General features: G+C 42.7%; 1 protein-coding gene across 11 annotated transcripts in view; it reads left to right on the forward strand.

Moving 5' to 3' along the window:
* The window catches only part of SUGCT (succinyl-CoA:glutarate-CoA transferase), a 965,969-nt gene that overhangs the window by 462,924 nt on the left and 476,022 nt on the right, over positions 1 to 27,023 (forward strand). For 10 of the 11 annotated variants that reach the window (XR_004538045.1, XM_033930269.1, XM_033930264.1 and 7 more), the window contains exon 12: positions 7,822 to 7,924. Coding sequence is in view for 10 of the 11 variants with exons in the window: in XM_033930269.1 (XP_033786160.1) it covers positions 7,822 to 7,924 (103 nt within the window). In the remaining variant the exon portion in view is untranslated. Of the gene's footprint in view, positions 1 to 7,821; positions 7,925 to 17,638; positions 17,689 to 27,023 lie in introns of all 11 variants that reach the window. The other variant, XM_033930263.1, reaches the window with a different exon arrangement.

A 27,023-nucleotide genomic window follows, 5' to 3' on the forward strand; every position in this document is an offset into this window, starting at 1 on the left:
GGTGTTACCCATAGATAAGTCGACTCTGGTTTTTTTAAAAGCATTTTTCAGCCTAAATTTCTGGATTTATAGTCAAGTATATAAGAACATAAGAACATAAGCAATACCTCTGCTGGGTCAGACCTGAGGTCCATCGTGCCCAGCAATCCGCTCACGCGGCGGCCCAACAGGTCCAGGACCTGCGTAGTAATCCTCTATCTATACCCCTCTATCCCCTTTTCCAACAGGAAATTGTCCAATCCTTTCTTAAACCCCAGTACCGCACTCTGCCCTATTACATCCTCTGGAAGCGCATTCCAGGTGTCCACCACCCGCTGAGTAAAGAAAAACTTCCTAGCATTTGTTTTGAATCTATCCCCTTCCAATTTTTCCGAATGCCCTCTTGTTCCAATATGTTTTGAAAATTTGAAGAATCTATCTCTCTCTACTTTCTCTATGCCCTTCATGATCTTGAAGGTCTCTATCATGTCTCTTCTGAGTCTCCGCTTCTCCAATCTTTCAGTGTATGAAAGGTTTTCCATGCCCTTAATCATTCGTGTCGCTCTCCTCTGAACCCTCTCAAGTATTGCCATATCCTTCTTAAGGTACGGTGACCAATACTGAACACAGTACTCCAGGTGCGGGCGCACCATTGCCCGATACAACGGCAGGATGACTTCTTTTGTTCTGGTCATAATACCATTTTTAATAATACCCAACATTCTGTTTGCCTTCTTCGCGGCTGCTGCACATTGCGCCATTGACTTCATTGTTGTATCCACCAGTACACCCAAATCTCTTTCAAGGTTACTTCCCTCTAATACTAATCCCCCCATTTGGTAGCTGAACATCGGGTTCTTTCTCCCTATATGCATGACCTTGCATTTCCCTACATTGAACTTCATCTGCCATTTATTTGCCCACTCCTCCAGTTTGCTTAGGTCCCTTTGTAGGTCCTCACACTCTTCCGTAGTTCTAACCCTTCTACAGAGTTTAGTGTAATCCGCAAATTGTATAACTTCACATTTCGTCCCCGTTTCCAGGTCATTAATAAATACATTGAACAGCAGCGGTCCAAGTACAGACCCCTGCGGAACTCCGCTCGTGACTTTCCTCCAGCCCGAGTAGTGACCCTTCACTCCAACCCTCTGTCTCTTGCCTGCCAACCAGTGTTTGACCCATCTGTGTACGTCCCCTTCCACCCCGTGTTTTCCACAGCTTCCTAAGTAACCGCTCATGGGGTACCTTGTCAAAGGCCTTTTGGAAGTCAAGGTAAATGATGTCTACAGGTTCCCCTTTGTCCAACTGGCTGTTTACCCCCGCAAAGAAGTGCAGTAAGTTTGTTTGGCACGATCTTCCCTTGCAGAAGCCATGTTGGCTCGCTTTCATCAGCCCATTTTTTCGATGTGCTCACAGATGCTGTCCTTTATCAGTGCTTCTACCATCTTGCCTGGAACCGATGTCAAACTTACCGGCCTATAGTTTCCCGGGTCTCCTCTTGACCCCTTTTTAAAGATAGGTGTAACATTTGCTATCTTCCAGTCCTCCGGAATCTCTCCAGTTTTCAAGGATAGGTTGCAAACTCGTTGGAGTATTCCCGCTATCTCATTTCTTAGTTCTTTTAGTACCCTAGGGTGGATTCCGTCCGGGCCTGGTGATTTGTCGCTTTTCAATCTATCTATCTGTTGGAGGACATCCTCATGGCTCACCTCTATTGCTGACAGTTTTTCTTCTTGATCACCATGGAAGATCACGTCGGGTTCTGGTACACTGGATGTGTCCTCGCTTGTGAAGACTGACGAGAATAATTTGTTTAACCTGTCAGCTACCTCTTTTTGCTCCTTTATCACTCCCTTTTTATCTCCATCATCCAACGGTCCTACTTCCTCCCTCGCCGGTTTCTTCTCCTTAACATATCTGAAGAATGATTTGAAGTTTTTTGCCTCCCTGGCCAGTCTCTCTTCGTATTCTCTTTTCGCTCTCCTAACCACTTGATGACATTCTCTTTGGCATTTCCTGTGTTCATTCCAGTTTTCCCCAGTTTGGTCCTTTTTCCATTTCCGGAATGATTTTTTCTTGTCTCCTATCGCTTTCTTCACCTCATTGTTTATCCATGCGGGGTCTTTTGTTCGGTTTTTTTTGCGCCCTTTTCTAAATCTGGGGATGTACATATGTTGTGCTTCTTGCACTGTGCCCTTGAATAGAGACCAGGCTTGCTCTACAGTTTCTGTTTTCCTTGAGCTGTTTCTAAGTTTTTTTCTTACCATTGCTCTCATAGCATCATAGTTCCCTTTCTTGAAGTTGAACATTGTCACTGTGGTTCTTTTCCCTTTTGTTGTACTTACTCCTAATTTGTACTGGATCATGTTGTGATCACTGTTTCCTAGTGGCCCTACTACTTCCACTTCTTTTGCAGGTCCCCCTATTCCGTTGAGGATTAGGTCAAGAGTGGCATATCCTCTTGTTGGTTCCTTGACAAGCTGATCCATAAAGCAGTCCCTCACAGCCTCTAAGAATTCTGTTTCCCTCGCACAGTTTGAGTTTCCAATACTCCAGTTTATCCCGGGGTAGTTAAAATCTCCCATTACTGTCACATTCCTGTTGTTGCCTTCCCGCCTCAATTCTGCTGCCAGATCTTTGTCGTTTGCTTCCGTTTGTCCATGTGGGCGATAGTATAGACCCAATCTTATGTCAAGGCCACCTTTTCCTGGTAATTTGACCCATAATGACTCCAGTCCTTCCGCCTTTGGTTCTATATCCACTCCGGACGAGGGAATGGTGTCTTTTATGTATAGTGCTATTCCTCCACCCTTCTTGTTGGTCCTGTCTCTTCTATAGAGTTTGTACCCTGGCAGCACTACGTCCCATTGGTTATCCTCGTTCCACCATGTTTCCGTGATTCCAATGATGTCTAGATTTTCTTTTATGGCTATGGCTTCTAATTCTCCCATTTTGGACTTTAGGCTCCTTGCATTAGCGTACAAGCAATTTAAGTCCTGGTCTTTTCTTTTCTCTGCTGGTTTTACATGTGTTTTGCTCCCCATATCATCCCCTATTTGGGCTGCCAGTCCCTCATTTCTGTTCCCTTCTTCCTCATTTTTTGGTGTATCTTTTCTGTTCCTTTGTTCCTTATTTTTTGGTGTATCTTTTTCGTCTGCAACCTGATTTCCTGATCTCTCCTGTTCCTCTAATTTTATCTGTTTGTCCTTTTTGTTGGTCAACAGCTTCTGTTGTTCGTCTCTTGCCTGTTCCCAGCATTTTTCCCGCTCAGTATCTTCTTTGGATACTCTTGTCCGAACCGTCGACGTCAGGTCAACTATCGGCTTTCCCCTTCTTCTCAGTTTAAAGCCTGCTCAATTCCTCTCTTGACGTTGTTTGCTAGCAGTCTCGTTCCTGCCTTGCTCAGGTGTAGTCTGTCCCTCCTGAAGAGCTTGTTCTTCCCCCAAAAGTTGTCCAGTTCCTTACAAAAAGGAATCCTTCTTCTTCGCACCAACTCCTCAACCATGCGTTTATTGCTTGTAGCTTGGTCTGCCTCTTCATGTCTGCCCTCGGTACTGGCAGAATCTCTGAGAATGCTATCTTCTGTGTCCTCAGCTTCAGTTTCCTTCCTAGGATCTTGAACTGTTCAATTAGCGTAGTCCTGCTGTAATTTCTCCTGTTGACATCATTTGTTCCCACGTGGATTATCACTGCTGTCTCTTCTGTTTCTGCGCCGTCCAGAATCCTCTCGATTCTGTCGGTGATGTCCTTCGTTCTTGCTCCTGGGAGACAGGTCACTAGCCGATCCTCTCTCCCTCCTGCTACGTGACTGTCCACTTCTCTCATGATTGAGTCTCCCACGACGACTGCAGATTTCCCCTTCTTCAGCTTCCTCACTGGTCTCAAGTCTGTATCCTCAGTGTGGTTCAGTCCTTCTCTTTCGGGGTACCCGCCAGTCTTCGTCCACTCTGCTTGCACGACTCTTCCATGTGATCCTTCATCCTCGGTGTCCGTTGGCCCCTGTCTTTCATCTGTTGGCCCATGTCCTCCATCTTGTGTAGCTGTAGCTTCCTCGCTCCAGCGCTGCTGATGATCCTGCTCTTTTGCCTGCCTGTAGGCCTCCTCGATGAATCTTTCGAGCTCCCTTACTTGCTCCTCGATGTGGCTTTCTCCTGCGGGGTCCTCAGTTGTCTTGAAAGGTGCTTCTGAGATGTGGAGTCCCTCCAGCTCTTGAACCCTGCACCGCAGTCGACCAACTTCCTTCTTCAGGCTTTCCAGTTCCTGACACCGACTGCATATGTATGCCTGCCTTCCCGAGGGAAGGTAGTCATACATATGACACTCTGTGCAGTACACTGGGAAGCTCCTCCGGGTTCCTGCTGCTTCCATTTCTCTTTCTTCGGAGTCCACTAGATGTCCTCTCCCTTGTCTTATGTCTTTATGTGTGCGGGCGCTGTGCTCTCTCCTGTGCTTGGCTCTTTCCTGTCTACTTCTTCTGCCGCTTTTTGTCTTGGTGGGTCTGTTATCCTCCCTTGGGCCTCTTTCTTGTCCCCGAAGCCTGCTGCTTCTTTATCCTTTCCTGTCTTGTGTGTGTCTTATTGTGTGTTTTCTTCTTGTGCGTGCGCTCTCCCTACATGCGTGCTCGCTTCTTCCTTACTTGGTGTTCTGGAGTCCTTGGCTGTCTTTGCTCGACCCTTCTCAAGGCCCTTCGCAAAGGCGCTCTCGCATAAGGCAAGCGCCTTTGCCGCTCGCCTTCGCCGCGCGCCGAACGGCCGCGCGCCGTTGGCTCCCTTCCTGTTAAGGGGGAGTCGGGGCGATGACGCTGATGATGTGGAGGGGGTGGGCGGAGCTTCCTCTCGCCGCTACCCGCTCCTCTCTGCTGCCGCTGACCCTGTTAAGAAAAAAGGAAAAAGAAACAAAACTCCTCCGGCTTCTCTCTCCTGCCTCCGCTGCCTCCGCTTCTCACCACGCGGCCGTGCAGTGGTCTCTCGCGCCCTGGCTCCCTTCCTGTTAAGGGGGAGTCGGGGCGATGACGCTGATGATGTGGAGGGGGTGGGCGGAGCTTCCTCTCGCCGCTACCCGCTCCTCTCTGCCGCCGCTGACCCTGTTAAGAAAAAAGGAAAAAGAAACAAAACTCCTCCGGCTTCTCTCTCCTGCCTCCGCTCCTCACCACGTGGCCGTGCAGTGGTCTCTCGCGCCCTGGCTCCCTTCCTGTTAAGGGGGAGTCGGGGCGATGACGCTGATGACGTGGAGGGAGTGGGCGGAGCTTCCTCTCGCCGCTACCCGCTCCTCTCTGCCGCCGCTGACCCTGTTAAGAAAAAAGGAAAAAGAAACAAAACTCCTCCGGCTTCTCTCTCCTGCCTCCGCTGCCTCCGCTCCTCACCACGCGGCCGTGCAGTGGTCTCTCGCGCCCTGGCTCCCTTCCTGTTAAGGGGGAGTCGGGGCGATGACGCTGATGACGTGGAGGGGGTGGGCGGAGCTTCCTCTCGCCGCTACCCGCTCCTCTCTGCCACCGCTGACCCTGCTAAGAAAAAAGGAAAAAGAAACAAAACTCCTCCGGCTTCTCTCTCCTGCCTCCGCTGCCTCCGCTCCTCACCACACGGCCGTGCAGTGGTCTCTCGCGCCCTGGCTCCCTTCCTGTTAAGGGGGAGTCGGGGCGATGACGCTGATGACGGGGAGGGGGTGGGCGGAGCTTCCTCTCGCCGCTACCCGCTCCTCTCTGCCGCCGCTGACCCTGTTAAGAAAAAAGGAAAAAGAAACAAAACTCCTCCGGCTTCTCTCTCCTGCCTCTGCTGCCTCCGCTCCTCACCACGTGGCCGTGCAGTGGATATACAGTATATTCTTTTTAGATCCGCAATTCATCAAGTCACTAGGACTCAAGCACGAGTCGATAGCACCTAACAACAACAACATATACAGAATATTCCAAAACTACCTAAGTCCATGTTAAAGGGTTTTGGAAATAAGACCGTCGATTGTGGTTTCACATAGAGATAGAAATTGAGCTGTTAATCACTAGCTTTCACCTTGCTAAGTTCAATCAATTTGTACCATCTTTTAATCTTTGTAAACCGCATAGAACTTCACGGTCCTGCGGTATATAAACTGTTATTATTATTATTAAATTATGAAGTCCTTTTATTAACAGAATTTAACAATAGTCCAATTTGCCCAAGTCTCTCAGATTTTTGGAATCCATATACAGTGGAACCTTGGTTTACGAGCATAATTTGTTCCAGAAGCATGCTTGTAAACCAAATTGCTCGTATATCAAAGCAAGTTTCCCCATAGGAAGTAAGGGAAACTCGCTTTGATTGGTTCCACCTCCTCTCCCCCCTTGAGGCTACCGGCGCTGCTCCATTCCCCCCCCCCGCCCTTGAGGCCACCGATACTGCTCCATACCCCTCCCCGCGATCCGGCATCCTCCCCCCGCTCATGTTGCCCCCCTCCACCGCGATCCTACATCTCCCCCCCCCAAGCACGGCAATGACATCCCTTACCCCGACTGGGCACCAGAAGATAGATCCTCTTCTGACGCGGCCTGGGCTGGACGGTGCATCGGAGATCCTCCCTCTTCTGGTCTGGGCTGAGCTGGACTGGCTTTGAGCATTTGTGCATGCTCAAAGCCTTCTGGTCTCGCTCTCTCTGAGATTCTCAGATTCAGAATCTCGGAGAGAGCGAGACCAGAAGGCTTTGAGCATGCGCAAATGCTCAAAGCCAATCCAGCCCAGCCCAGACCAGAAGAGGGAGGATCTCCGACGCACTGCCCAGGCCGCGCCATAAGAGGGAGGATCTTCTGGCACCGGCACTGGTGCCCAGTCGGGGTAAGGGATGTCATTGCCGTGCTCGGGGGGGGGGGGGGGGTCAGACGCGAGCGGGGGGATGCTGGATCACCGGGGGGGAGAGGGCGCTCGTACAGCGAGGCAAGCTCGGTTTACAAGGCACCAAGTTTGCAAATGTTTTGCTCGTCTTGCAAAACATTCGCAAACCGGTGCACTTGGAAACCGAGATACCACTGTACTTCATTTTAAACTGGCCGATAGTTAGGGGATCTCTGCAATCTCTGTATACTACAATTTTATTTTGTTTTCTAAGACTCCAGTCAACAGTTGGAATACTTCATAATTACTGGGTAGTCTTACCCTGTAGATCATCTAGTGACTTGCAGCTTATTTTATATGACAAACAGGAAATTAACTAGTTTTCTTTGAAAAGGCTAATTTATGTACAGCACAGTTAAGAAAGTTTTCTAACTCACTCAATTCAGAGCTCTTTGTGGCGGTTTCAGTTTTCAGCAGGATGCTTAAAGACACATGGCTGGATAACATAGTATGATCACGGTGCATTGTACTCCACACCCGACTGACCTTAATGCACGTTGGGAACTGAAACTGCTAATAGATATGCGGTTCATGTTTATATCTAACAATTATAGTTCTTAGCTCTGACATGTGTTTCAGATGTTCAGGCAGGAAAAACATTGGACTGCACTAAATCAGATATTTGAGATGAAAATTAGAACAGTTTCGTATTTTAGACATTCCTCTTATAATGGCAACTCTTTTGTCTTAGAAATGTGAAGATCATTATGGTAATTAAGGAATGGAGGAAATACATTGATCCATATTTGAAATGACTGATAATTTAGTTTTGCATCATTTTCACTGAGATAGAATTACAGTACATATTGGTTTAAACATATTCCGTGCCCTAGGGTTAACGTTTGCATTTCCGAGTAACACATGTACTTCATTTTTGTTACATTATTGCCTGCCTTAAAAGAAACCAATATGGTGGCACTCTGCATTCTTGGAAATCCAAAGTTCACATTTCAGACCACAAGCTTTTGTTTGTTCCTTTTAGGTTTTTAGAAAAAATGACAGAGGAATGGCTACAGCTATTTGAGGGCAGCGGTGTCCCATATGGTCCAATCAACAGTATCAAGCAAGTCTTCTCTGAACCCCAGGTCAGTTCTCCCTTAAGCCTTTGAAAATTCCTTTGTTGGCGTACATTAAAAAAGGCATTATTGACTTGTATGCTATGGAAGCTAAATTTAAACCTATCTGAAAACATTTGGATAACAAATCTGATTGAACATTGGAACATGATTAAATTATTGTGTTTTGCTGACTGAAATGCCTGTACCATTTCCTTAATCTGTTTGGGAGCTAGAATATCCCCCTGGCAGAGGAAGGAGAAGGTGTTGCCATAAAATAATATATACCAGTTGGTTTATAATATATTGTGCCTGGAATTCGGAAGAAAGACCCTAGACTTGTAGATCAGAATCCAAGCAAGGCTGGACTGTACTTCAGGATTTTTGGTATTGAACGTATTTTGGTGGCTGTTTAGTAAAAACCATCTGCCCTAAACTTCCTCTTGTGTCATAATAAGATAGTTTTTGAATGGTCTGAGAGTTATGCAGGAATATAACCCCCAAATCAAACTTAAATGTGAATCTCATTTTCTTAATGATTGGTATAAGTGAAACTAAGATGCACTTAACTAGGTTCTGCTGTTGCAACAATAAACATGCTAGAAACCAATTTCAATGTTAAAATAGAAAGATAAATAAATTAGAAGGGAACAAAGCATAGGTCTTCAATATTAATATTGTGTTTTGAATTAGGTATTCTATTTGAGATCATGAGTATGTTTGTGGACATTGTTTGACTACAGCAAAGCTGAGGTTCTGTGGCCATCAATGACTAACCTGGAAACAGGAGACAATAACATTAACAATAAAAATTTTTACACTCTCATGTCTTATTTGGGAAAAAAAATTATTTGTAAAACAATTGAACATTTGAAAAAGAAATCAAATTTCCAACTTTCAAGAGAACAGGCTTTGAAAGTTTTGAAAGTTACCTGAAAAGTGCCCTCCTCAGCCTGGATGATAACAGTGATGACTGGGGCAGTGTGTGTGGGGGTCTGTTCTTTGTGTCTGCAGTGCTTATCTGGTCACTTTGGATACTTTCTTGTGACTTAGACCTGGTTTTAGATGGCCTAAGTCACAATGTCCAGGTTGCGTCTAGGCAGTGTTATAAAACTTTTGATTATACATGCAGTATGACTAAGTCTAGGATGGCCCACGTCCCACCCTCGACACTCCTCCTGACACATCCCTTTTAGCTCTGGTCATTCAGCAGCACTGTGAAGGCCTAGATCATTTTTAAATACGTCTAAAACCTGGTTCGATTATCGGCACTTGGACAACTTGTCTCACTGATCGTCTAAATGCCGATTTAGGCCGTTTTTTAGACGTATTTTCGTTTCAATTATGAGCCCCTTAGCCCTTATTTCAGAGGCAATATGATGTCCAAGAGGTATGGATAAAAGTTGTTTTCCCTGGTGTTCTCTCCACTGTCACTCAATAACATACATTATTTACCTTCTCAGGCAGATTCTGTGACAGGATGAAGGGATTTCTGTTCAAGATCTAAGGTGTATAATCTCAAGCTTGTTACTAATGCAGATACAAACTCTTGTGGAGTGCTTCAACTGAATTTTATGTAAACTTGGTGCAAAAGAGAAAGTTGCATTGAAATAGTTGATTTAACACCATCTGTCTCTTTTACATAATACACTGATCCTTGTCTATGCCTGGGTTTTACAGTTCTTTAAGCTTGTTGGTTCCCTGGATGGTGAGAACATCTGCTCTTTAGAACTGAACATTCAGTTTAAATATGCAGGGCCATTTCCTTCCAGGCTGCAATTCTCTTCAGCACACAAATTTTCCTACAGTACCTTTTCTCCTCATGTTGAGAGCTCTGAATGGAGGCCCTCATACTTTGTTAACAAAAAAACAACCCTGTACTCAGTGGGGCAGACCACCTCAGACAACCATCTTGGTGGGGCGCTGGTGCCTCTCCTCCTCTCTGTCCCCCCCCCTACCGAACCTCTTGAAATATTCACCAGCACGAGCAGCATCTTCCACCTCCTGCTCACGTTTCCCTCAGCTCTCTTCTGACGTTACTTACTGATTGCGATACCAGGATGTGATGTCCGAAGGGAGCCAAGGCTGGCACAAGCAGAAGGTGGAAGATGCTGTTTGCACTGGTGAACATTTCAAGAGGTATGGGAGAGGGTGCTCAAGCAGCAAGTAAAATTAGGGGGGTGCACAGCGTGACAATGCTGGGCGCCACTGCCCTGGGCACCTCTTTCTATCGCTACGCCATTGCCTATAATATGCAATCATGTATATATCCAACTCAACAACAAAACACTAAATACTTTAGTTTTTTTGAAGAATATCTTTTAGGAGTTGTAATTTGAAGAGGAATTTCAGCATAGGGGTCCAATATAATAATCGGATTCACCTTGGCAATGTCTAATACTGGTCGTCCCAAAACTAGGTGCACCACCAAACCATACCATTTACATCATTCATGCACTATAGAGAAAAGGCTGCAAGAGCACAAGACACCACAAGCTATGCAACACAATAAAACCAGTTGTGACTAATGATTTGTGACAATGAACTTTCCCGCCAAAATTCAAATTTGTGACCAATGGACTTTCTTTTCTCAATCACCTCAAGTCCCCCAGCCAATCAGTTTTGAGGATCCATTATATATAAAGACAAATTGCAGACCTCATAGCACACCCTGAAGAAAGCCAAAGCATGATGGCTGAAATGTCAGTTCTACTTATCCAGACATGGTGAGACCTGGACAACTGCAACCATCTTTAGCTCAAGCTTAAATAAGTGCCAACACATGCTCAATATACCTCTTTACCCAATATTACTGGAGGTGATACCAGGAGAGTGCCTCTGCATATTAGAAAGATAATAAGTATATTATAATGAAACCCATATATCATACAATTCAGAAAGTAATTAAGAATAAGAAACCCCAAAAGTCTTCACACTCTTTGTCATAGCAAACCCCAATTAGTTCGGGTTCCAAACATTTCCTTAATAAGAACTGTAATAACTAAATATAGCCCAGATGTTTATAACCCACTATTGAGCTGATTCAAATCCTCCTAGCTGAATAATCAAGTTGCTCCTATTACGTCAAATAATAATAATAAGCTTTATTTTTGTATACTGCCATACCAATGAGTTCTAGGCGGTTTACATCAAGAAAAGCTGGTCAATCAGTGAATCTTATAAATGCACCACATGACATATCATAAATACAATACTAAAAGAATTAAGATATGAATTTATCAAACAAGTAGGTTTTCAGTATTTTTCTAAAAGCATGATAAGATTGAGCTTGAAGAATTAAGATACTCCACCGGGTGTTCATTTTACTAGCCTGGAATGCTAACGTTTGATCAAAAAATTTTGTAGAACGACAAACTTTAGGTGATGGAAATGCAAACCAGTAAGATTTGCGTGTATTCACGTTTGTTCTATGAAATTCAAAATGAAAGACAAGATAAGCTGAAGTTAAACCGAATAATACTTTAAAGCATATGCAACCAAATTTGAATAAAACTCTTGCATCAAATGGTAACCAGTGAAGCTGTCTATAATAAAAGCTAACATGATCATGTTTTTTCAGACCGAAGATCAGATGAACCGCTGAGTTTTGTGTTATTCTTAATCTGTTAAGAATTTTTTTATGAGATCCCAAATAAATTATGTTACAATAGTCCAAAACAGACAGGACTGAAAACTGAACCAATAGCCTAAATGACTCTAAATCTAAATATTTTTTAATAGTACGCAATTTCCAAAGGACATAAAAATATTTCTTTATCATTAAATCCTTCTGAACTTCCAGGGTAAGAACATAAGAACATAAGAATTGCCGCTGCTGGGTCAGACCAGAGGCCCATCATGCCCAGCAGTCCGCTCATGCGACGGCCCTCTGGTCAAAGACCAGCACCCTAACTGAGATGAGCCCTATCAGCAGGAACTTGTTCAGCAGGAACTTGTCTAACTTTGTCTTGAATGCCTGGAGGGTGTTTTCCCCTACGACAGACTCCGGAAGAGCGTTCCAGTTTTCTACCACTCTCTGGGTGAAGAGAAACTTCCTTACGTTTGTACAGAATCTATCCCCTTTCAACTTTAGAGAGTGCCCTTTAACACAACACCCAATATTTTAATAGCATTAGATATCGGGAAATTAGGTCCATTAACTTGAAGTACATTTTCATTAATATTATCATTTGGACAAGCTAAAAAGAACTTTGTTTTTTGGGGGGATTAAGTTTGATTTTAAAATTAATGGTCCATTTCTCTATTTGTGCCAGAATTACTGAGATCTGATGTTTTACATCTGCTGTAAATGACATCATTGGGGCAATTATAGTAATATCATCGGCATAGATGTAAAATTTCACCTTCATATTTTGAAATAAATTACCCAACGTCACTAGGTAAATGTTAAACAAAGTTGGTGATAATGGAGAACCTTGTGGGACCCCTCAAGGATTACGCCAAGAAACAGAATATTTACCAACACTGTATACCTGATAAGATCTATTTTTTAAAAAAACCTTGAAACCATATACTAACAGTTCCCGAAATACCGATTTGAGTCCAGACAGCCCAACAGAATCTCGTGGTCAACCAGATAAATGCATTGCTCAAATCCAGCTGAAGTATTAATGCACTGGACCCAACGCTGAACAGCCCATGAAGATGATCCATCAATGAAGCGATTACAGTTCCCGTACTAATTCCTAACATTCTATTTGCTTTCTTTGCTGCCGCTGCACTTTGAGCTGAGGATTCAATGTAACCTCAATGATGACACCTAGATCCTTTACCTGGACAGTGACTCCTAAAGTGGAACCCTGCAACACATAGCTATGGCTCAGGATCCTTAGTTCCCAAATGCATCACTTTGCACTTGCTCACAATAAAGGCCATCTGTCAATTTGATGCCCTGCTTTCCAGTCTCACAAAGTCTTCTTTCTATTTTATTTAAATTCTTTATTCATTTTTAAAACTGAAAAAAGTGCCAAGTATACATAGATATAATATCATAAAAACACAGCACTTATGTTTGTACATAAATATATTAGAAAATCACTTAATCCCACCCTCCCCTTCCTATTTCCCATCCTCCTCCCTGGATGTGTGTAGGAATCAGAAACCTTAAATAAAGAACAATCTATTATCTAACATAAATCTCTAATGGACTCCAAATGGTTTTAAATCTTTTACTAGTCCCCAATTGTTCTGATATCCTTTCATACCTGTAACTTTGACAAAGGGTTTCCCATCAAAACACAAGGTTTAGTCTGTCCCAATTCTTCCAGTTTTTCAATATTAGCTGCATGGCCACTCCCGTTATGACAAGAAAAAGTCTATTTTTATTTATATCGATTGGACTTTTAGGTTTTAACAATGTCCCAAAAAGGATCACATAGAAACATAGAAAGATGACGGCAGAAAAGGGCCACAGCCCATCAAGTCTGCCCACTCTATTGACCCACCCCATTAAGTCTGAATGCTAATGACCTAGTTCCTTAACTCGACCCTCGTAGGGATCCCACGTGGATGTCCCATTTATTCTTAAAGTCGAGCACGCTGGTGGCCTTGATCACCTGCACCGGAAGTCTGTTCCAGTGATCTACCACCCTTTCTGTGAAGAAATACTTCCTGGTGTCACCACGTCGTATGATAATGGTATGGAAATGCCTAGTACCGTAGTAATTTTCCCCTATATAGATTTCCAAAAACTGAGTATTAAGGGACAATAGAACAACAGATGATCCAGCGTCCCTATTTCAAGATGACAGTGCCAGCATCTATTAGCCTTTAAACTACCGTATTTTTCGCTCCATAAGACGCACTTTTCCCCCCCAAAAAAGTGGGCGAAAATAAGGGTGCATCTTATGAAGTGAATATACAAAAAAACAAACAAAAAAAAAACCTGGCGGTATCTTTAAATGTTGGAGGTCGGTGGATGGCTGCCTGCTGCTTGTCGGGGCCCGTGGCGCAAAAGCGCGCTAATGCCTATGCCCAGACACTTCCCTAATTGGGCCGGTCACTGGTGCTTCGCAGGGCTGCTGCCTGCTGATTACAGGCATGTCGGGGTCAGCAACGCACAAGCACGCTGCTGCGTGTGCGGGCGCCACTTCTGAATGGCTGCTCAGTTCTACTGAGTATCTAGGGTATCTTTTCCTGAAGCCATATTAACATAGAGCCATTTACCCAATGGATCAGCTCTAAAGTTATCAAAGTTAGCAGAGACACTCTTGTTGATCAGAATTGACACACCTGCCTTTTTTACCTACTGCTGGGGCAAAAACAAACAACAATGTTTTACCCATCCATTCTCCAATTTTGCTGCCTTGACAGCGGATAGATGATTTTCCTGAATAAAATAAATATCTGCTTGCTAGCTTTTCAGGATCGCTCCTGTCCCAGCACACTGCTAGACCACCAGGGAAACAAGGTAGACCTGGGGTCTTTCCTGTGGGTCCAGGATGGGGTTGGTGGTGCCTGTTTAGGGAGGGAAGGGGAATGCTGCCTTTTCTTGTCGGGTGGGGTGGATGGGGGGAGAGGTGTGTACTGAAGGTATTTTTTTAAAATTAAAAACAAAGGAAAAAAAATTAACGTCCAATTATCTAGATTTTTAATTATCTGGACTACCCTCTGCCGAGGTTAGTCTGGGTAATCGGTGTTCCACTGTATATACTATCTGCCTATAGGCCATTACTACTGCTACTATACTATTAATTATTTCTATAATTATTAATTATACTATAATTATTACTACTAGACTTATGTAGCACTGTACAGAGTCACGAAGAAGACAGTCCCTTCTCGAAGGAGCTTACAATTTAAACAGACAAGACAGACAAACAGTATGTCATTGATACAGTGAAGGGGAATGGTTAATCTGCTGGCTAGGTTAGTGAGTAGTGGGGAATAGGGTTATGGATTCAAGGTGGGTTTTTAGTTTGCTTTTAAACAAGGTAAGGGAAGGGGCATGGCGGACAAACTCGGGTAATTTATTCCAGGCATAGGGAGCATTAGATGCACATTAGATGTACATTTATCTGGCTTCCCAGGCAGTAGCTGACTGCATGATCTCGGCTATGGTACCCATAAGTAGGGTATCAGATGCAGCATCAACGTACTTGCCATTGCATCTATACATATGGCTTCAGCTGTAGCATGCAAGCTTCAGATGCAAAAGCCAAATATATGATACCAGATACTACTACTAATCATTTCTATAGCACTACTAGACATACACAGGACTTTATATTAAAACATTCAAGAGACAGCCCATACTCAGTAGAGCTTACAATTAGAGAATGACATGGTGACAGAATTCATTATTGTTTCCGTCCCCGCAGATAACCACGGTAAACCATCCCATGTCATTCTTTAGTGTCTATCTCAACCTCAGTCATTCAGCAGCATTCTTCCATGCAAGGCTTGAGAGTCAGTGGTTGTGCCCACTCATACTCTGATTTTTCCCTCTCTCCTTAAAGAATGACATGGAGATGGTTTCCCGCAGTTATCCATGGGGACAGGAACGGTGATGAATTTTGTCACCATATCATTCTCTAATTACAATCTAATCAACCAGACAAACAGGATAAGGGGTCAGGGAATTTCTCAAGCAAGGGTGCTTTAGAAGTGAGCTGGGCTTAGGAGTTAAAAACAACCTCGAAAAAGTAGGCATTTAGCCTAGATTTAAATACTGCCAAGGACGGAACATAACATACTGACTCGGGCAAAACGGTGCAGCAAGAAAGAAGGAATTTAGTCTGGCAGTAGAGGAGAAGAGAGGCTTGCCTGAAGAATGGAGATCCCAGGGAGGAGTACAGGGAGGGATAAGAGAGGAGAGATATTGAGGATTATCAGGGTTAATGCACTTGTAAGTCAAAAAGAGGAGTGTGAACTGTATGCAGAAATGGATAGGGAGCCAATGAAGTGACTTGAAGAGAGGGATGAAGTGAGCATAATGATTCTGGCAGAATATAAGTCATGCAGCAGAATTTTGAGTGGATTGAAGGGGAGAGAGATGGTTACGACAGCTACCTCCACTATTCTGCCGCCAGAATGGTAACAGCTTCTGCATCCATCTGTCTGGCTCCTGCTACTGCAGCTACCTTTGTCACCAGTCACCATAGCCATCTATATAATTCCAACCACTGCTGCCAACAGTGTTACACCAGCCACTGCAGTACCTCTTTGACACCAGATACCATGACTGCCTGTATGGTACTACCTGCCATGTCTGACTATATGGCATCAGCTACTGCGCACACCTGTATGGATATAGCTGCGCACTTGCTTCTATAACTCCTGCAACAACATTGGCCTGGATATCTCCAGTTTTGACAGTCACTTCTTTAGCTCCAGCTACCACAGCTACATATGTGACAATCTTGATGCATTTTCTTATAGTGCTTCGCTGCACCAATAGACTATCCTCTTTGGATTTGGTGACTATGTGCCTCATCAACTCTGTACAACTACTTAGTATGGTTCTTCTGGTTGTCCATATGGCTTTAGCTATATAAACCACTTTCTTTGTGTGACTCTTACAGTCTAGTTTTTTTTATTTTTTTTTTTTGTTCACAGCTAATTTGATAACACTGGCATTGGCCATTGCTTTTAAACAACTTCAGGAAGTTACAGTTACATGATATTAGTTTTATTCTGAGCCTAATGGGCTCTCATTCTGTTCTGTTTAAGTGCTCTCATTTTGTGACACGTCTCAGGGCCCTTTTGCTCTCTTCTTGCTCTTATGATATGATGACATTTGGATTTTCATGTCTGAATAGCCATTGAATAACCATTCTATAAAGATCCCATTGATTTCTCTTATTTACTCTCAGTGAAGGGTGATTCTTCAATTTGCTTCTGGATTGCTTTAGATGTAGACAGGGAAGCACAGTGGTTTTTCAGCTCCTGATGGCTTTCTTCTTATATTCCCTTCTCTGGATGTACAACTCCTCCAAGATTTCTATTGTAATTACAATATTCCCTTCATAGATGTGCTTTGGCTTTAGGCTGTTGCTCTCAAAGACCCCATTCAAGAAAAATCACCAATTGGGTTTGTTTGTTGCTTTATGTATCTCTTCCATGGTCTATCAGTACTATTTTGTATTACTTCTATTTATCACAAGATCTGTTTCCTTCTGTCTTCCCATAGTCTTTGATTGGTTTTGATTATTTCTACTGGGTTCCTCTTGAAAGGATTGCTAAGGCTATTCTTGTTTCTCTCTCTATCTTTTTGACTGGGGAAATAATGATATGTTGTTTGCAAAATCTCTCTTATCAGTGTTTCAATCTTTACTCCCACCATATGTTGAAGGCTTTGCTTTGCTACATCTTATTTGTCTGGACTGGTCTGATTGGATGCTAAGGAAGGAAAAGTTATTTCTTAACTGATAACTTTCTTCCTTTTAGTCCTGTCAGACCAGCCCAGAATCCCTCCCTGGTTGATTAATTTTGTTTTGCTTACAAGCTATATTTTTCAGCTATCACAAATTCTACTGTTAAGTTTCCCTAACCTATTTGTATGCTACACATCTTCTGACTCAGTGAAATATCTGTATGTCAGTAGAGTTTTTGCTGCATTGGCTAGTAAGATTATGGCCTGATTGAGACAGTTGATCTCAAAGTTTCAATATTAGTCATCAGGCAGATTTTGAGCACCATTACTTGTCTCTTTGAAATACTGAACATTCTATGCTGCAAATAACTTAATAACTATTTTCATTTTTTCTCTCCATCTGCTGGTAGACCAACACAACCCACTGGTCTGATAGTACTAAAGGAAAGAAAGTTATCAGGTAAAATAAAACTCTTCCATAAATCTATGTTAATGTGCACTAACTGGTGTCGTTTATTTAATATTTCTTATACCGCCTAATCAGACTTCTGGGCGGTGTACAATTTTAGTAAAAACATATATTGACTGTAATATGAGATAATGTGAGAGTCCTTACTGCCTACTAAATAGGTGATGGTAAGTGCTCCTATGGTAATTTAAAAGAATGGCTGCATGTTAATGGCAGCATTAGCATATGAAGATTAATGAAATAAATAGAAAATCATTTTTTTACAACCATTGTAAAAATAGCCGTAGTATTATAGGAAAGACCAGTGAAAGAGCATGCTAGGCCATTTGTTACTGCAGCTTAGCAAAAGGACCCCTTGGTACTTGAATTGTAACCCACCTAGAATATTCATTTGAAAAAGGTAAGTCGTAAATCTAAAACTGAATTTTTTGATCATCAATCCAAACAACCTGGACTCAATATTCAAACTGAAGGAGTTAACAGTCGGCACTGAGCCCGGATATTCGATGTCAGGCTATTTCTGGTGACAGACATTGAATATCTGGTCTATTTTTGGCCACTAAAACTTAGCTAGCCATGTCAATATTCAGTGCTGGCCAGCTAAGTTTACAGTGACCAAAGATAGACCACCTATTTAAGCATCCTGATCTGGCCGCTTGACTTAGCCAACCAGCGATCTGAATTTTGTGGATAGTTGGCTAAGTCACATGACATAAGTGGCTATTCATTAGCCACTACCGACTAATATTCAGCAGCCATCTTGTGCTGAATATTAGTACTTAGGTGGCTATATGCTATTTAGCCAGCCAAGAGCCGTTCCTGACTGGCTAAAAAGCAATGAATTTTGGGCGGCCTGTGTTGCTTAAAGCAAAAACTGCATTATTCTGATAATACAATTTCTACAGTAAAGCATAGAGATGGCAGCATTAAGTTGTGAGGAGGATGGATGGGGAGGTTTTTGAAGGTTGAAGGAATGGTTGGTGATACAAAGAACCTGTTTCACTCTGTCATAGAACTGAAACTGAAAAGAAAATTCTAAGCACAAACACAAGTAATCATGGATTGGCACCATAAGTAGAAAGTGATTGCTTTGAGTGGTTAAGGCCCGGATTCTCAAACCAGGACTTATATTGACAGTTGCCTTAAAAGCAGCCATTGATCACATGTCAAACATGCATTAGTGCTGGTTTCAGAATCGTGCTGACGCAAAAGATAAATACCAGAAATGTAGGCCAAGGATTTCCGGCCTAAAGCCACTTCTGGCATTGGCCACACCTACTTTGGCATTCAGCATCCTAAAGCACCTAGGTAGTTGTGATTCTTGCGCCGATTTTCTAGACACTGGTATGCACCTCAAATCTCGGTTATAAACGCCATTTGGACAGCATTTTTGACAGTTATGGCGCCTACTGGCACCTAGAAAATCAGTGTCGGTTTGAGAATCCTGGCCTTATTACTGAGACCCAACACCAATAAATAATCTATGACTAGACTTGAAGCCCTCGACAAGCCATCTCCAGCTACTCTGAAAAAGCTTGAGCTGTTCTGCCAAGAAGAACGGACAAAAATGGCATTATTCTGCTGTTCAAAGTTGGTAGACCCATCCAAAATGTCTAATAACTCTTATTGCTATAAATAGGGGTCCCACAAAGTAAAAGGGATTGAAGATTAGGCATTTAAGCTTTTCGTTTGTTTTGTTTTTTAACTTCAAATTACTTTTTGAACATTTCTATATTTGTTCCTTCCCTTTGAAAGTGTTTATGTTGTGTATATCATTTAACAAAGTTCTGCTCTAATGAGTATTGAATTGTATCTTTTAGATAGCAGAATATGAAAAATGTACAAGGATATCATGACTTTCATGAGATATATACTTTATATTTGACCATAAAACAGGATGGTCACTCATAAACATGTACAGTTATTCCTTCAGTAACTACCCAGTTTTATTGAATGACAGACCACAGAAATACTCTGCAAAGCTGGGACATGCTGTGATATCACAAATTCCAGTAGATAGGAATTGGCAGGGATGACTGCTCTATTTTCCCAGTACTATACAAAACTCATGTACACATTGATATATTGGGGTGTGACATTTCCATTAATGACCTGGAAGTGGCTATACTTGAAATGGATACAAGTGTTATTTAAGCTCATTAAATAGATGGACACAAGAAAAGACATGCCAGGTTAAAAAAAATCTATTTAAAATCTAACAAATAATACTATATGTAAACCTTTTAACTACTGTGTTTTAATGCTTATGATGCAACATTTGGAAATGTACATACTTTTTTGTTGTCCTTAGATTTAGAATTTTGTTGAAATATGCTTGTAAAATCAGTTTGCAGTTATTAATTCATTTTAAGAATTACAGTGAATTCTTTAGTTTTGTTTGATTCAGAAACTAATGCAAAGTTTGATACTGTTAAGGGTCACGGTGCTGTTTTTTTTAAGACTGGTTGTACATTCTAGATTGAGTTGTTTCTGTAACTTGTTGTAATGTTCAGGGGGCAGTGTCTGCAAATGGATTAATTTTGTGCTGCTTATGAAAGTAATAACCTGACTCCTAAGCCTGGGTGTGTAAAGTATGTTATTCTAGGACACGCAGGCAGCATATTCTCACATGTGGGTGATGTCATCCATGGAGCCCTGTATGGACAGTATTAAAAGTGAACTATCACTTTAAGTTTTATGAAACTTGGTGACTGCCCACATCGCGCATGTGTGTGTGCCTTCCCATCCGATGTCGGCTCACAGTCCCTCAGTTCTTCATTTTCTCCGGAGTGAAGAAGTACTTTTTTGGGGGACTTCGTCCAGTCTGCATTGCCTTCAACCCATATCGTTTTACTATGACTGGCCATTGTTTTTACCTCACTTTAATTTTGTTATACTTAATTAAACAACTATAAATAGGGGTGTGGCAATGGCACCAATCAAGATGGCTGCATGAGAGAGTAGCTCCGGGCTGCCCTTGCAATTAAAATGTATTTCTAGCAGGTATTGCAGCCTCCTCTTTCACAGAGTGGTGCCTGTAGCTTGGCAGTGATCTTACCAACCGTCCTTGATGAATAAACAGGTCCCCAATCTTGGATCTTTTGAGCTTTGATTACACACCGTAGGTGTGTGCAGATATATCAGGGCTGGGCAGTATGCAAGCCCCAAGACCTTTGGCTGATGTCTCGCCTCTGGAGAATTCCTCGTACTCCGAGGCCCTGGTACAGCCTTGGCAGGCGGATTCCATACAGGAAATTTATGCTTGGATGAAAGAGATGATCGGATCTTAAGGCGGTTGCTCGGATGTGGCTTTCCTGGGGGCTGAATTGAAAGCAGAAATCAGGAGTTGGGCACTAGAGTCAAGGAAGCCGAACAATGCCTCGATGATCAGGCAGAATTAATGGCCACGATGGATAAGCATTTAACTACCCTCCGGGAGGGCTATATCTCCTTGCAAGACAAATTGGAGGACTTGGAAAATCGCAGTAGACGCCACCATTAATGCTTCAGGGGTATCCCTGAAGTCCCTGCCTATAATAACTGTGTTACGTACTGTAAGAGGTGTTATCTGGGGACAGCATGAAGATAGCACCTAATCCATCTCCAGCTCACTCCAGGGATTTTCATTGTTGGCCAGTGTTCCCTCAAGCACTAGCAATCCTCTTTCACTGCTGCCTGAGGTAGCTGCCAGATCCAAAATGGTGCTGATAACCCTTGGCAATAGACTTGTGGTACTATCACTAGGGGCCATCCTTCCATATAAGGGAGCTCTCCCTTATATAGAAGGATTATCGCCAAGGGCCATTAGCACCAACCTGGATGTCAGTGCAGGTGGATCACTCCAGCCTGGGAGAACCCTGACTAATGATTAAGACCTCTGGGCTAAGTCCTGGGAGAGGATAACGAAGAGTAGGTAGACTAGGGCCAGAGTTTTGATGGCAGAGAGCAGAGAGTGGTAATAACCAATATGGGGCATTTTTGTGTGTAGGGGCTGGGTTGTTGGTAGAGGGACTTGAGATTTGGGGGGGGGGTGGCATTAACATATGGATTAGGGTTGAAGGGGAGGTCTAAGGACTTTGATTGGGGGTGCAAATGGGGTCTTAGTATTTTCATGGGGAAGTAGGTATCGGGTGCTATTTGTTGAGGTGGTGATAACAACTTTGGCTCTTTTATCAGCAGCCATGATATCTACCATATGCTATTGACTTGTATAATAACTGTCACAGCTAGCAACACCTTCGCTCACACACCCACTTCATATTAGGCAGCTAACATGGGGTTTTTACCACAGCAGCTGCCTTTTATTGCTCTGGAGACAGTAGCATGGATCTGTGCTATTGTCTACTGCAGTGTCTCTCAAACTTTCTCAAGCCGGGGCATACTAAAGGTAGTGACCACGGCTTGAGGCACCCAGAATTCCGCAGAAGTTGCCGTGATGATGACATGCATATGCGTGGCATCATCACATTGAATTCTGTGCATTTGCAGTGGCCCTCCAGAAGGGCCCTGAGACGACAGTAGGGGATGCCAGCAGGGAAGAGGGACGGAGAAGAGAGGCACTGGCGCCAGCTGATTGCCTACAGCAGTGTTTCTCAACTACTTCAAGCTAAGTACCCCCTAAGTCTAACAAATAGCAACTGAGTACCCCAACCACAGACCTCCCTAGGCCCACCCAAGCTCTGCCCCAGATCCCATCCTCTTTACTAATTGTAATGCAACTTTTTTCCATTCATTTTTCATATACACCCAATATACACAGCAGATATAAATTCTCAAAACTGACACATTTCAATCACTATATTGAAAATAAAATCATTTTACCTACTGGCGATCCTCTGCAGGCTGTTGTAATTAGCTTTAAAGGTGAGACCAGTTGGCCAGGGGGGAAGCCTTCGGTGAATCAGGCAGCGCTGGTGCTGTACCACGTTGGGAAGTCAGCTGGCAGACGCCTGTCTTCCTCCTTGGTGTTCTGCGGCACACTTGCAATCTCAGGAGGCACACAGTTTGAAATACACTGGTCTACTGTATAGTAAACCCTGCATTAGCAGCTTGATGCTGCATAATAAAAGGGCAGATATGACCACATTAAAAATATCCCTGAAATGGGGGATCTTGAAAGGGGATAGGTACAAATAGTAAAAGGGCCCCATAATTTAGAGATTTTGTTTATTTTGCAAATTCTATTGCCCCTTCCATATGTGGCCTGATTAGATCTGTTTATACAGTTATCCTGGAGGCCTGTGATAGCATGTTGCTATGTATAATTATTTCTTTAAGCCCCAGTCCTCTATGACTCAGCATACATTGATTCTTATAAATTACCTTATGTGCATGGATGAATTTTTGTTCATATATCCAGTTTTCAGGATCCTTATGAATGCCAATTTACATTTCCGAAAGCATAGGAAAGCATGGGAATTGCTAGCTAATTTATAGCTTGTATCTTATTCCATGCTGTTAAAGCAGTTTTCAGGATTAATTTTAATCTCCGGTAACATTCTCTGCTGATCTTTTTTTCTCAATAATTTATGCTATATTATTGCTCTTCCTCCACTTCTACATATTCATATACACCTTTTAAGACTGGGTTTACATTTTATATTTCTATAACTTGATGTAACACTCTAGCTCTTCAGTTTATTTTGGTTGGGTTTTTTTTTACTGTGCAAGGATTTATATTCTCAACACATTTCTGATATGAAAGTAGATTAGAGAAGAGAAATGCTGCATATTGGATTACTATTCATATCTCAAAATCCTTATGATCATTTTTGGAATAGTTCTCTACAGGTTGCCTAAAAATAGGCACTGAGATTCTATGTGCTAAGTGCAAATGCTATATCTGCAATTATGTGCATAATTGCCATTATAAAATACTATCTATATTTAAACCAAGTGGTCCAAAATCATGACAGTCATCCAACTGTTGGATATAGTAAGAACATAAGAATTGCCGCTGTTGGGTCAGACTAGTGGTCCATCGTGCCCAGCAATGTGCTCACGCGACGGCCCTTGGTCAAAGACCAGCACCCTAACTGAGACTAGCCCTACCTATGTTCCAGTTCAGCAGGAACTTGTCTAACTTTGTCTTGAATTCCTGGAGGGTGTTTTCCCCTATGACAGACTCCGAAAGAGCATTCCAGTTTTCTACCATTCTCTGGGCGAAGAAGAACTTTCTTACATTTGTATGAAATCTATCTCCTTTTAACTTTAGAGAGTGCCCTCTCGTTCTCCCTACCTTGGAGAGGGTGAACAACCTGTCCTTATCTACTATCTCCTTCAATACCTTGAATGTTTCGATCATGTCCCCTCTCAATCTCCTCTGTTTGAGGGAGAAAAGGCCTAGTTTCTCTAATCTTTCACTGTATGGCAATTCCTCCAGCCCCTTAACCATCTTAGTCACTCTTCTCTGGACCCTTTCGAGTAGTACCATTTCCTTCTTCATTACGGCGACCAGTGCTGGACGCAGTACTCCAGGTAAGGGTGCATATGGCCCAGTACAGCGGCATGATAACCTTCTCCGATCTGTTCATGAACCCCTTCTTTATCATTCCTAGCATTCTGTTTGCCCTTTTCACCGCCGATGCACATTGTGTGGACGACTTCATCGACTTGTTGATCATAACTTCCAAGTGTCTTTCCTGGGAGGTCTCTCCAAGTACCGCCCCAGACATCCTGCATTCGTGCATGAGATTTTTGTTGCCTATATGCATCACTTTACACTTATCCACGTTGAACCTCATCTGCCATGTTGATGCCCATTCTTTGAGCCTGATTATGTCACGTTGCAGATCTTCGCAATCCCCCTGTGTCTTCACTACAATAAGCATATGCATCTTCTTTATTTGCAAGGATTTTAATGTTGGATAATAAACCTGGTTATTGAGATCACCTTTTCCACAGTTCTCTTGCTTTTGATGGAGATGAAGTACATTTGTATCTTCAATAAAGGTATTAAGCTGTTTCAAAACTACCTGTTCCACCAATTTGGCTGGGAGGCATGAATTTGAAACCAGTCTATAGTTCTGCACTTCATTAACATCGAAATTTGAAGCTTTTAGTATTGTTTGTTTATTTAAGATTTGATATACCGCTCCTGCATTTTACTGACCTAAGTGGTTTACAATGTATCAAACTAAAATGAAATTAGGTACTTGAGAAAAACTACCCTATCTGTACGGAAGGTTCACAATCTAGCTAAAGTGTCTGATTAAAATCAAATAAATAGAAAATAGAAATAATGAAAGAAGATAAAATTTTTAAAATAAAATAAAACAACTTTAAGAGATAGAAAAGTCTCTGAGGCGGCTTGATAGTAAGTTCAGTCTGCAGAACCAGGTCAACTGGTTGCCACCAAAGAAGCAGGACCAGGAACCACACCAATAAAGACCACTATGACAACAGTCACCGGACAGGACAGGCAAGGCCAGGTGCCGCCGACAGCAGTCCCCTGAAATGAAGTCCAGTTTCCCTTTGATGTGTCCAGCAATGCAGCTGCAGGACTGCAAGTCTGCCGAGGAGAAGGGGGAGAGAGGGTAAGCCACAAGAAATCCTCAGACACAGGCATCAACCACCGCTGGTGACCATGTCGGGGCCATACTGCATTACACCGATGGCTTCCCCCTTCTGCTGCTGGACAAGAGCCCGATACTTAGACGCTCATAAACAGTTATATGGGAATTCAGATTCCACCATTTCATGCAAAATTGGTAGTAATGGTATTCTTCATTCTTCCCTTAACTTATTTTTATATCTGGTGGCAGACAGAAATGGGAGAAGTCTAACCCTTATTATAGTTCCCCCAACCTTGATAAAGATCAGCGAAACGTGTCGGGACGGGGAACCAACGATGATATAAGATAAGTAATATTTAAATAAAGATTTATAAGAGTTGGCATAAAAATAAGCTATAAAAATAAGTTAAGGGAAGAAAGAAAAATACCATTACTACCAATTTTGCATGAAATGGTGGAATCTGAATTCCCATATAACTGTTTATGAGCGTCTAAGTATTGGATGATTTGCGATACTAGGGAGTCAGAAAAGTTTGGATGATGGACAAGAGCCCAGACAGGGAAAGCTGTCTTGAACCAGCTGATAGAATCCCCAAGAAGAGTAGCAGTTGGAAGAGATGAAAGAAAACACAGTTCCCTCAGAACCTGGTATGCTTTTTCTCTAGTGACTTGGCACCAATGGACAGTCTTAGAATGGCCCCTCTATGCTGCTCTGTTGGATGCACTATCAATATTTTCCAAATATATGGCATCACCCCCTCTTCCAAAATTTTATTCACTATCTCCAATAGAAGTTCAGAGGAAAGTGACAAAAATGGTAGGGGGTTTGCGCCAAAAGTAGTACGAGAAGAGACTAGAAGACCTTAGCTTGTATACTCTGGAGAAGAGGAAAGACAGGGGTGATATGATACAGATATTTAAATATTTGAAAGGTATTAATATAGAACCATATCTTTTCCAGAGAAGGAAAATTGGTAAAATTAGATGACATAAATTGAGATGGTAGGCTTAAGAGCAATGTTAAGAAATTATTTTTCACGGAGATGGTGGTGGATCCCTGGAATACCCTCCCAAGAGAGGAGGTAGAGAGGAAAATGGTGATGAAATTTTTTTTAAAAAAGTGTGGGATGAACACAGAGGATTGCTAATTAGAATATGAATGGACAGACTTTCATGGTCAGAATCCCACATATGAGATGGTTTGGATAGGCTGGAGTAAGCTTCAATGGCAACTCCAGTAGATAGAAGCTATAAATAGTACCAGGTGGACTTCTAAGGTCTATGGCCCAGAAATAAAGAAAAAAAGACATTTTAATTTAATCATGAAATTGTAAAGCATGTAATTATAGAGACTGGATGGACCGTTCAGGTCTTTATCTGCCGCTGTATCAGGCCATGGTGCACCCTCACCTGGAGTACTGCGTCCAGCACTGGTCGCCGTACATGAAGGATACGGTACTACTCGAAAGGGTCCAGAGAAGAGCAACTATGATAGTTAAGGGGCTGGAGGAGTTGCCGTACAGCGAAAGATTAGAAAAACTGGGCCTCCTCTCCCTCGAACAGAGGAGATTGAGAGAGGACATAATCGAAACATTCAAAGTACTGAAGGGAACAGACTTAGTAGATAAGGTCAGGTTGTTCACCCTCTCCAAGGTAGGGAGAACGAGAGGCACTCTCTAAAATTGAAAGGGGATAGATTCCGTACAAACATAAGGAAGTTCTTCTTCACCCAGAGAGTGGTAGAAAACTGGAATGCTCTTCCGGAGTCTGTCATAGGGGAAAACACCCTCCAGGAATTCAAGACAAAGTTAG

Source organism: Geotrypetes seraphini, chromosome 2 (genome assembly GCF_902459505.1).
Source record: "Geotrypetes seraphini chromosome 2, aGeoSer1.1, whole genome shotgun sequence".
Classification (NCBI taxonomy): Eukaryota; Metazoa; Chordata; class Amphibia; order Gymnophiona; family Dermophiidae; genus Geotrypetes; species Geotrypetes seraphini.